The following is an 11432-nucleotide window of genomic DNA, read 5'->3' as shown; positions in this document are numbered from 1 at the left end:
TCAGGAGGATAGACAAAACCTTCAAGTTCAGGCATGATGTCATTTGTTTTTTGAAGGCCTTTATGCTCAGCTGTGGTCTTTTAAGATATGAAATTCAAAAGCAGAAGTATTCAAGTAGCTCCTATCCCCAACAGTTTGCTGGAAGCTGAACAATTTGGTGCTTCACAGCTAATGGAGAAAAGCACAAGTGTTCCACTGGGCAACCAGGAAGAGAACTCAACCAGATCAATGTTTTATTTTAAATAGGGAAACAAAGAACTCTCATTTGATTTAATGTAAAATTGGAAAAGGAGACAGGACATCAAAACAATGTACATGAAAGGAGGAAAAAGCCAGGAGGCACAGCAGCTGGAGAGGGGCTGAGCCAATCTATCAACTGACTCAATTCAACATTTTCCTAAACAGAACATTTTCTAAACAGAAACAGAAAGACAGTTTGGGATAAATCACTACCTGTGCCAAATGATGTGTTTAAAATTTCATTACTTGATAAATTAAAATTAAGAGACAGCAGCTAACATCTGCTTCTTCAGATTAAATCTTGCTTGCTTGGGAACCCTGTTCCCTTTCACCCTAACTGAACATCTAACAGATTTAATTAAAATGAAAATTAACAAGGACCAATCTAAGCATATGTTTAAAAAATACAAAAGTAGACTAAATTGTTTCTTTCCCCCCACTTATTCCCCATTCATCTCCCCACTTTGGGAGAAAGAAGGTTCTTGATGGATCAAATCTTACTATTGCTGGTACCAGAGTAGTTAGAAGACAATGAATCAAAGGAACATGAAAGTTATCCATTTGAGACAAAGAGCATGTCAAATTCATAATATCATAAATTTCATTCCCCACTTCCTATCCCAATGGAAGTATTTTGTTTGGTTTCTAAAATGTCATTGTATAAAACAGTCCAGGGATTAATATGAGTAGCTTGTGCAGAATCCTGATCCTGAATCCATTCACAACAAAGCCAATCATAGGAACAACTTGATTGCATCTGATGACCAGGAGGTGTACATACATTTACATTTGGCTGTCTTAGCCTCTTATAACAAATCTGTTTGATATCCAGTGACCCTATGTGAAAGGCTGACTAGGCTATCTGGAGAGAATGCTCCTGTGCTAAATCTATTTTCTTGACTGTCTTTAAATACTAAACACAGCAGCATAAACCCTTGCTACTGGCTCATTAAAAATTCTAATCCTTATGACAGTAAAATTCCATTCAGTGCAACTTACTGTGACATTAAGAGGTAAAGGAGAAATTCTGTTATGAATGCTGAAATGGACAAGGCAAGAAACTCCATTTTAAAATGGAAGGGTAATACAAATACAACAGTAAGCTGTCTCTAGAAATACCAGGATAGAAGTTTTCTTTTTAAAGATGGCTCCTCTAATATATCCCTATCTAGCATTGTCAATAGCAAAATTATCAGGTAGGCTTTGATAGGGCAGAGACACAATAAAGTATCACCCCAGAAAGAAAAATCAAGGTAGTAGTAGCAAGGTTTAATCTCAGGAAGATACCACTAAATATTAAATTAGGTTATATAAAAATGTATTATGGTGTCCACTACCTTTGCTTTTTAATACAAGGATTGGTTTCATCATTTCAGAACATATTTCCTTTAAAAATAAAGATCCTTTCTTATACTACAGCTCTTTATAACTGAGTTAGGAGTGAGAAGTAAGGCAGGACCAACATTTTATACATTTTCATAGTAATGATAAATGTTATCCAAGTATTCTAGATGCTCACAATTATCCCAATAGGAAGGATAGTTTGGTTTAAAATCCATTTTACTAATGGGAAAAATATGATTCTCGGTGTGGTCCGTGACTGGTATATACTCTCCCTGAATGCACTGCTGATAGAAATATAAGTTCCAAGAGTCTGATGGGACAGAATTGTATTGCCCCCTACCCAGATCTTAAGGGAGACAATAAATTCACACACACTGATCAGGAAAAGAGTATGGTTTCCCTCTAACACATTGATTACGTATGCAAGTGCATACACACAGAGGATATAGGGAAGATGTTAAGATCCCCACCCTGGGCAATTTCAGACCTGAATTTAATATTCTGAAGCTTTCTCACAATACACAGTAAGAATCTAAATCTCCCAGTGCAGAAGACTGATTAACTCCTGAATCCAAAAATGCCCTTAATATATCCAGTCAGGCCACTCTTGGTCTTCTGTTCCACCTTGTCCTCTAGGGGTGGGAAAGCCACGTGGTTAAGGGCCAGATCAAAGAACAAGGGCTTGCAAGGGATGGGTTTGAATCCTGGTGGAAAGTGAACGAGGTTGGCTTGCTTGCTGACGAGGGAAGGATCCAGGTAAAAAGTGTCAAATCGTTCAACAAGAGGCTGAAAATCAAACAAAAATTAAACCTGGGATGTTATTATGAACAGCAACTGGTACCCCACCTTTAACCACAGCCTAAAGCAATGGACTTCAAAGTGAGGGTCCTGGCATAAATTTAAGAAGTCTAAAAACCACTGAGGGTAAAAAGATAGTTTAACATCCAAACCCTAATCTAATAAATTGCATCTACCCTTCACCAATTATCACCCAACTTTATTCCTTCCCTCTACTGTAAAATCAGACACTCTCTCTTCTTCTGTAAAGTGGAGGGTCAGCCTGAAGGGCAATTATAACCTTACCATGACACTACACAGCTGCCACTTGGAAAACTCCTCCCTCTACCCACAATGCCCTTTTCCTGTCCTCCTATAACACTTTATAACTTAGCAGGCTGTGGGTCAGTACAAGTTAATTTGAAAAGGATAAACAGACATGGTTGGGTTATGATCAACACTGCAGATCTCATTACATTATCTTTCCCCCAATCCTACCTTTCTTCCAAACTTTCCCATTCCCTATTTCTGTTGAAGGCCTCAATTTTCTTTTAGTCCTATAAGTCCACATTCTTGGCGCCATCCACGACTCCTCACTTTCATTCACCCACATAGTCAAACAACTGCAAAATCTTTACAGTATCTCTCCTACCCCCCTACCCACACACCCTTTCCCAATCACACAATTAAGTCTGTAGGCCTTATCACCTGTTGCCTAGATTACAGTAATATCCTATTTGGATTCCCTGCCTCAAACTATTCTTCTAAACTAAAGCATAGCTCTAGTCATGCTATTTTCTCCTCCTGTTCAAAACTCCAGTGGTGCCTTCTTGACTCTACAAAATATAAATATCTGGTTACAATTTAAAGCCCTTCATACTGTGGCCCCACCCACCCAGAACAGGGAGAAGTGGGGATGAATGTCTGTGTCCATCCCTTCTGCCCTCTACAGCCCAGTTATAGTGGCCTTCCTGTTGTCCCTCATGTTCAAACAAAAACACAACTAAAATATCCAAAACTGAATAGAAAACCAGGGCATGACATGATACATTAAACAGAATTATGTAAAGAAAGAATAGATTTGTATTGAAAATGTTCTACTGAGTTGAAATCAGAGACATTTTGCTTCTTGCTTTTGCTTTGTGTGTGGGAAATGTGAAAGTTGTTCTATACACTTATTATATTGAATGGTCTTCTGAACAATTTTCACATTTCTCCCTAGTGTAGTTATTTCCATACAATGATGAACCAATCAATAAGTACTAAGCACCTACTATGTACCAGGTACTGTATTATCTTTCAACTAAAAGGAAAAAAAAATTTCCTCTCATGAAAACTGGTAACAATCAAATTAACTGAATAATATTAGCAAGTTTACTCTATTCCTTAGGAAATCACAGAGATTTTTTTGAAAGTAATGAAGCACATTCAATAGCATTGTTTACTATAATATCAATTAGGTATTAATAAAAAACCAATAAAATGATTATTTTAATAAATAAGTTTCTGTACTGATAAAATTTTTAAAATATATTTATTCCTTGTCACATTCCTTTTAATTTCTATCTTTATTTCCTATAATATATATTAATGCAGGTTTGTAATTTATAAACAAAGGTGCATACAATAGAAGTGCATGCTCAAGTTTGTTTTACTGCTAAGTATGTACAATAAAAAAAAAGCTTGGAGACCACTGGCATAGAGACTTAATAAGTGTCCATTACAGAAATATTTCAGAGGACTTTTGGGGAAATGTGACAAAAAAATCATCTCACAAACTGGTATTATTTAGTAAGTAGCTAGTTTCATAATTTTGGATTCTCACTGTTCCTCCCAGAATATCAAAGTATATATAAGAATATCAAATACCTTATTGTCCTTGATTTGGGAAGGACATTCTGTTTCATGAGGGTCATTTGTATCTGAAAGATTCAGAAGGAAACAATAAAACATTAAAATACACAAGTTATATATGCAAGAGAGATCCAACACATTTATGTGTAATATGAACTAAGACTGTTTATAGTCCTAAATCCCAAGATAAGAGGCTATCTTTTGTGTAAGAGGTGTTGACCCCATTTTCTTATAGTTAGAAAGACATGTAGGGAACACATAGCCAAGGCAATAAGCCTTTCATATTCTAGGACTCCTATCTACTTCTAGGAGAGATAAAGACAAAACTTGAGAATATACTTAGTCTAAGATAAACTAGCATTTCATTGGGAAAAAAAGTATTAGACTTACCTTTGTATTTCTTCCATATCCTAATATAGAAGAAAAGATTTGACTCCCTATCCCAGCCCAGGTAGTTGAAATCACAGAAAGTAGGGGTACCCAGAAAGGTCACCAGCAACTAATTTGCTAACAAAATTCAAAAATATGTCTACATGTACTAAAGGAATTATCTGAAACAACTGGCAGGGCAAGTAGCCAGCTACTGGATAGAAGACTGACTATATCTTTATGGTTTTAGAGTCCAAATACTGAACAGTTACAGTTCTTAACAGTTCTGAGAGTCATCAAATCAAGGAAGGAATCAGAGAGCAAGCTCTCCAGAGAGAAAAACATAAAAAGGCAGTATTCCAAGCAGAAGGTAGCTTCAAAGGCTTAGGTCTCTGGCAGCAGAAAAGAAAATAGACTGGATTCAAGTAACAATTGGTCCTAGCAGTCAACAGCCAACCTGTAGAAGTCCTACTAAATCAGAAGGACTCAGCATCTTAGTGGATATTTTTGCTTTGAGCTAATTGCCTTTCCTGGTTGGTTTACTGATAGAAGCTCATGAGTTCCAAGTTTAGGAGAGTAGACCTGAGAAAGCAGTTTCTGAACCTAATCTGCAAGTTCGAATTGGTAGGAACAGCCTGGGTTCTAACACTAGCAAAATAAGTAGTTTAATAAGTTAGTTAAATGAAAGAGACAAATCGGCGTAACAACTTTTCTTCTTAATCCCTTTAAGTTAGGGGTTCTTAGCCTAGGGTCCAGGCTTGTTTTTCTGTTTTGATTTTTCAAAAAATATTTTGATAACTGTTTTCCAATATAATTAGTTTTCTTTGTAACTTGAGGCAACTAGATGGTAGAGTGGACAGAGTGTTGGACTTGGAGCTCTGTGACCCTAGGCAAGTTGTTTAACTTCTGTTGGCTTTAGTATAATAGCATAATAATAATAACAACAGCATCTTTCTCCTAGGGTTGTTGTAAGGATCAAATGAGGAAATATTGACAGGCTACACAAATGCTGCTAATACTATTGTTAATTATACAGTTAAAAGCATTTTTTATTCTGAGAAGGGGTATAGGACCAAAAAAAAAAAAAAAGTTAAAAATATGTGGTTTTAAATCATATGGCTTAGGAAGAATTCTGGGTAGATGGTAGAGTAGATCAGAAAATTTCAAGCTCTCCAGATTCTTCTCATAAACAAATCAAAATTTTATCTCAGGGCAAACATAGACTAGTGAAAAACAGATAAGGAGTCAAGAACCTCCTATGACAATCTGAGAAGATCCACTAGAGATAACACTCCATACCTCTCAGAGAGGCCTGACCAGACTTACATGAACTGATGCTAAGTGAAATGAGCAGAACCAGGAGATCATTATACACAGCGGGAGAAGGAAGGGGGGAGATAAGGGAGGAGGTTAAATATTAGCAAGTCATGCTAGGAGAAAAGTTAGCAAGGATAGAAAGGAAACAAGAGATATACACAAACACAATGGTCAAGAATAGAATTTATTAGGAAAAAAGTAGGGGTAGTTATCATTCATCACAAAGTCAACATTAAAAAAAGATTTAATCAAAAGAAAGAAATTTACATTACATGTCAGCCACATTGTTTTAGATATACAGATATATGTGTCTATATGTACGCGCGCGCACACACACACACACACACACACACACACACACACATATATCCATACTTAATTATAGCCTGCTTGGGGAAGGAGGAGAATGGAACAGAAAGGGGAAAAAAAAGAATAAAGGAAAAAGTGAGAAGAACAGAGAACAAATGAAAACCTACAAGGAAGTTCTGAATACAATGTTTTATTATTATATATGCTTTCTTAAAATGGAAATTTATTACACTTTTTTTCCTCTCATGTTCTGCACTTTTTCCCCCTTTTTTTATTTTGTATAAGTTTTAAATAAATAAATATATATTTTAAAAATCATCTGATTTAGTACTCAACAGAGAACAGTCAAGGATTAGAACATTAAGCACAAGGATTAGAACATTCAAACATTTCAAAGAATTACCAGGATGAAATTCTTAAGCTATAACTTTCTAAAAGCAGCTTAGAGGAAGAAAAAGGAAGTGATGTTTGATACACTTTGAAAAGAAAAGGGACAGAGAAGAGTACAGACTTTTCAATATAATCTTTGAGAAGTACAGAGCTTACCTAAGATAGCAGCTGCCTGTAGAGAGTATTTTTCTGATTTCACCTGAGTAATCAACTCCTGGACATCAGGTAGTTCCTATAACATTTTAGAAAATATTTTTCTATGATGAGAGGAAGATCATCAAAACAAAACACTATAGTATGGCAGATAAAACAGGCCAAAATGGGCACTACTTAGAAATAACATAATTTAGGGGTTTTTTCCCCATTTAATATTTTCAAAGAACTTTACTCCTATAAATAAACAACTTCAAATTCTTTCAAATGGGGAAACCAATTCAATTGGGTTTTTCTTTCTCATTTTTTTTTTTTTTTGGTTTTAGAAATAGGACAGATATGAGGCCCAGAGTAAAGCAGATCCATTAAACTGTCCCTAGTTATGCTTCCTTTTCTCAAACCCCAAACTTCCAAATCACCTTTTTCTAACCTATTCTGTATACTATTGTTGGTTTAGCCTTCCTGAAACACTATTTTTAATGTGGTTCAAAAGACAATCAGGAAACTACAAATTCTTTATTAGGGCATTATATGTTCAAATTCCTCCACCTGGCATGGGCACAAACAGCCCCATTTTCTCTCTTTAATGTTATCTCCTATTATTACTCAACAGTCTAGCTAAGCCAATCTCCTTTCGCTGAACAGATAGATTAGAATTATTCCCATCTGGTTACTTCTATTCATAGCCAACACCCTCAAAATCCCATTTCCTTTAATGTCTTCCTATTTCAGCTCACATTTAATTCATCTCCGCTCCCCACCCCCCCACACTTAATAGTATTTTATTTTTTTCAATTATATATATAAAGAATCAACATTTACATTTATAAGATTTTGATTTTTTATTCCCTCATCCTGTTCCTCCTCCCTTCCCAAGATAACACCAAACTCAATTCTTCCTGCACTGGTCTATAAGACAAACTTAACACATTATATCCTGTCCTTTAAAGTTCAAAAACAGTTTCCTGTGTATGGGGAAAAAAATCCTCATCTATCAAAATACTGAATTTCTTGAAGATTATTCTCTATTTTTATCTATCTATAGCTATCCACACAGATATAGATATTGATATATTTTATTTCTATTTGCTACTCAGAACTAAGCATAATTCTAGGCATATCAAAAATGGGTATTGTTTCCTGGTCTGCCTAAGTAGTTGTACAAGGTACTGTAAGAACATCATAATCACCTCTGTAAAGTTGCAGAACATTATAATCACTTTCTTTCACAAATTGAGTGAAAATTTTCTTTCAATGTTTGTTTTAAAGGCCTCAGAGCTAGAAGAACTAATATCATACCTAGTGGCAAAGCTTTCAGACTGCTGAACTTGGCATTATTTTAATCAGAAGAATGGAGTTTCCCTTCTATACCCCCTGTTCTCTCAGAGCTCAGGAGCCTGAATTCCAAGAATAGCTCCGCCACAGAGTGACAAGTCTGCAGCCCATAAAGACTTACCTGTCAAGTCCAGCTTAAAAAAAGGATTCCAACTATTTTATCCCTAGCAGCAACACTACTATGTTGCACCTGAAATCAGGACAACCTGAGTTCAAATCTGACTTCAGACAATAATTGTGTGACCATGGGCCAGTCTGCCTCAGTTTCCTTATCTTTAAAATAAGAATAATTAACACTTTTCTTCCTTGGGTTGTTATGAGGATCAAATGAGATAACACTGTAATGTGCTTAATGTAATACATGGCACATAGTAAGAGCTACAGAAATGTTCGCCATCATCATGATCATCTCCCCATAAAAAGCCCCAGTGAAGAACTTATATCCAACCTTTAGGCTGTTTTGGGAGGCTCCTGCTTGAGACTGCACTTCACTGGCATATTTTAGGACTCGATCATATAGGACCAGGGCTTCACTCCATTTTTTCACCAGCACATAAGATTGAGCAATAAAGAAACACCTGGTGAGAAACAAATCACAGCAATGTAAAGCAACATGTTACTTAAGTCCACAGTTTTCCCAAATGTTCAGGTTAAATTTTAACCAAGGTAACAAGTATTTTAGTATTTATTAGCACAAGGATTATAAAAAAAAAAGGGTCTTCAGATTTCAAATATTTAAGTTTGCTGCACTGACCCCCATGTACTTAAGAGTACTTGAATCATATCTGTAATACTGATTTCCTGCTTTTAAAACCATTGGCTGAACAAGTAAAAGAGGGTGTTCCTCTGAAGTAGACAAGCAGTACAGGAACATTCCTTTTTCCCAGTCAAAAGACTGATAATTGGACCTTCTCAGGATAACCTGAGGAGTCACCACCTTGGACAAATTATATTAATAAAAGGATCATTGATATTAAACTCTGCCTTTGGAGAGTGAAGGCTCATTCACATCTTAGTATGAATTTAACCAGATCATTAGGGGCAGCTAGATGGTATGGTGGCCCTAAAGTCAGAAAGACCCGAGTTCAAATGTGACCTCAGATACCTATACTTACCAGCTGTGTGATTTAAGTGGGCAAGCCATTTAGCCCCAACTGCCTCACAAATAAGTAATTACTAATAATAAAAAAGAATAATATCAGATCACTAACTAGTGAATGCAGTTGAGCTTTCAGGGCATGAGAATTTTGATTGGAGTTAAAAAGAAGGGAAAGTTTTAGATTAATTGGAGGGCTGTGCACAGCAGACACAGGATAAATAAAGGACTGAAAAAAGAAATAAAGAGACGTTCAGAAAGAGAAGTCAAAGAATGGTAAAGATAAACTTTGCAGTTTTGCATGGAGAAAGCGATTAGTCTATTCATTTTCAAATTAAGTATCAAGAATAGCTTGAAAGATTTCAAATTTTGTTTTCCCTAATTCAGCTTAATATTTCCTTATTTAGTCCTTTTCTCTGCTTTTCTGGAAATAGGAGGAAGAGAAAAAAGGAGATTAAGAGAATATGTGAACACAGACTGTCCCCTCAATTATTAGTGAAGTATGATTCTGTGATAAAAAATTCTTATGAAAAGAAATGGTTAATTAAAGAACAAAAATGTTTTTTCTAGTTACTGGGCAAATCACTGCAGTGGTTTATCAATTTACTTATAGAAAGCAATATGCTTCCAATTATCACATGTTACCTGTAAATGAAACTACTACAATTTTCTTGAGGTGAAATTAACTTCCTTTGTTATAAAAATAAGAACCTCAAGGGTAGTATTTGAAATTACCTGTAAGCCTTGTATACCAGTGTCTTGAGTCCTATCTCTTTTTTGAAAACTTTGTCCTCCTCTAAGCCAGGCAATTGGAGCAGTTCCACCAGATTCTGCTCAAAAGGAAAAGATCTCAAATTTAGTTTTTAGGAGAAGGAATAGTAGAAGAGACAGAAGAAACAATGTGGACTCATTGTTATGTTAAATACCAATATTCTCAGCAGAACCTTTCAGATGGGATTTAGTGATAAAATGTTATGCCCTCTCTCTTCCCTGTTTACCCACTGAAATCCAGAGACAATGTAGCATAGTGAAAAGAACACTAAATTTGTTTCATTTATTCCTTTCTGTTTAAATCTTCTCAGTCCTCCCTTTCCCACCCATTAAGCAGGCAAGAAATGATTCCCCAGTGGAGATTGCTATACCTAATGTTTTAGCACAGAAGAAATCATGAATCTGTGCCAAACCCCAAAATACCCTACCCCTAAGATTCCAAATCAACTTTACCTATCTTTCTTTTCATATGTTAGCCATTCTTTTATGCCCCAAAAAATCTATGCCAGGAGAAACTGACATATTTCGTGCTCCCTACTATCCCTGCCAGACCATCACTCCTATTTCAATCATTCAATAATCTCTCCATTGATGTTCACTACATCCCTATAGCTCTCCTTGTACAGATCTTTGTTGCTGTACCTTCAGGCTACCCTCTCTCATTTCTCAATTATTTTAGTACTTAGCTTATAATCTTCTCCACCTCATATCTACCCTCATCCTGGATGATTTTAATATTCATACACTGATGTCTTTTTGATCATTTTATGCTCCCAATTCACTGACCTATTAAGTTCCCATAGGAGCGCACTTTTAAATAGCACTTTTCTTTTTTTAATTTTTTAATTAAATAATACTTTATTTTTTTCAATTTTATGTAAAGGTAGTTTTCAACATTCATTTTTATAAGATTTTGTGTTCCAAAATTTTCTCTCTGATCTACCTCTTCCCCTTCCCAGAGAGCAAGCAATCTGATAGAGCTTATACATCAATCATATTTCCATATTAGTCATGTTGTGAAAGAAAAATCAGAACAAAAGGGAAAAAGAAAGGAAAAAAAAACCAACAACTCCAAAGTAAAAATAATGTGTTCTGATCTGCATTCATACTCTACAATTCTTTCTCTGGATGTGGATAACATTTCCATAATGAATCTTTTGGAATTGTCTTGAATCATTTCACTGCTGTGAAGAGCTAAGTCTATCATAACTGATCATTGCACACTGTTATGATTACTGAAGATAACACTTTTATCTAAAAATCTTACTTCAATGTTTGAATTTAGAAATTTCCCCTGGATCAAAATCTCTTTTCAACTATCCCACTACTTTATTAAATCTGCCCTTCATCTTCATCATGTTTTCTGTTTTTTTCCTGTTCTTCCAAAACATCATCACTCTTTTGGTTTCACTTCCCTCCCTCCCCTCCAACTCTTGACTCTATAGTAACCAGTTCAAGAAGGAAGGCACTGTCTTCC

The 11432-nt window shown here is 35.6% G+C and overlaps 1 protein-coding gene across 1 annotated transcript in view; it reads right to left on the bottom strand.

The window, feature by feature from the left end:
* Nucleotides 1-210: 210 nt before the first annotated feature.
* Nucleotides 211-11432, bottom strand: part of SRP68 (signal recognition particle 68) — a 53287-nt gene continuing 42065 nt past the window's right edge. Inside the window, exons 12-16 of the mRNA XM_051995039.1 lie at nt 9920-10014; nt 8537-8666; nt 6757-6832; nt 4231-4283; nt 211-2370 (exon numbers count right to left, since the gene is read on the bottom strand). Of these exons, the coding sequence (XP_051850999.1) occupies nt 2143-2370; nt 4231-4283; nt 6757-6832; nt 8537-8666; nt 9920-10014 (582 nt within the window). The 3' untranslated portion in view covers nt 211-2142. The remainder of the gene's footprint in view (nt 2371-4230; nt 4284-6756; nt 6833-8536; nt 8667-9919; nt 10015-11432) is intronic.

The sequence above is a fragment of the Antechinus flavipes genome, chromosome 4 (assembly GCF_016432865.1).
Source record: "Antechinus flavipes isolate AdamAnt ecotype Samford, QLD, Australia chromosome 4, AdamAnt_v2, whole genome shotgun sequence".
Lineage (NCBI taxonomy): Eukaryota > Metazoa > Chordata > Mammalia > Dasyuromorphia > Dasyuridae > Antechinus > Antechinus flavipes.
The sequence above is the reverse complement of the archived record's forward strand: the minus strand, read 5'-3'. Positions and strand labels throughout refer to the sequence as shown.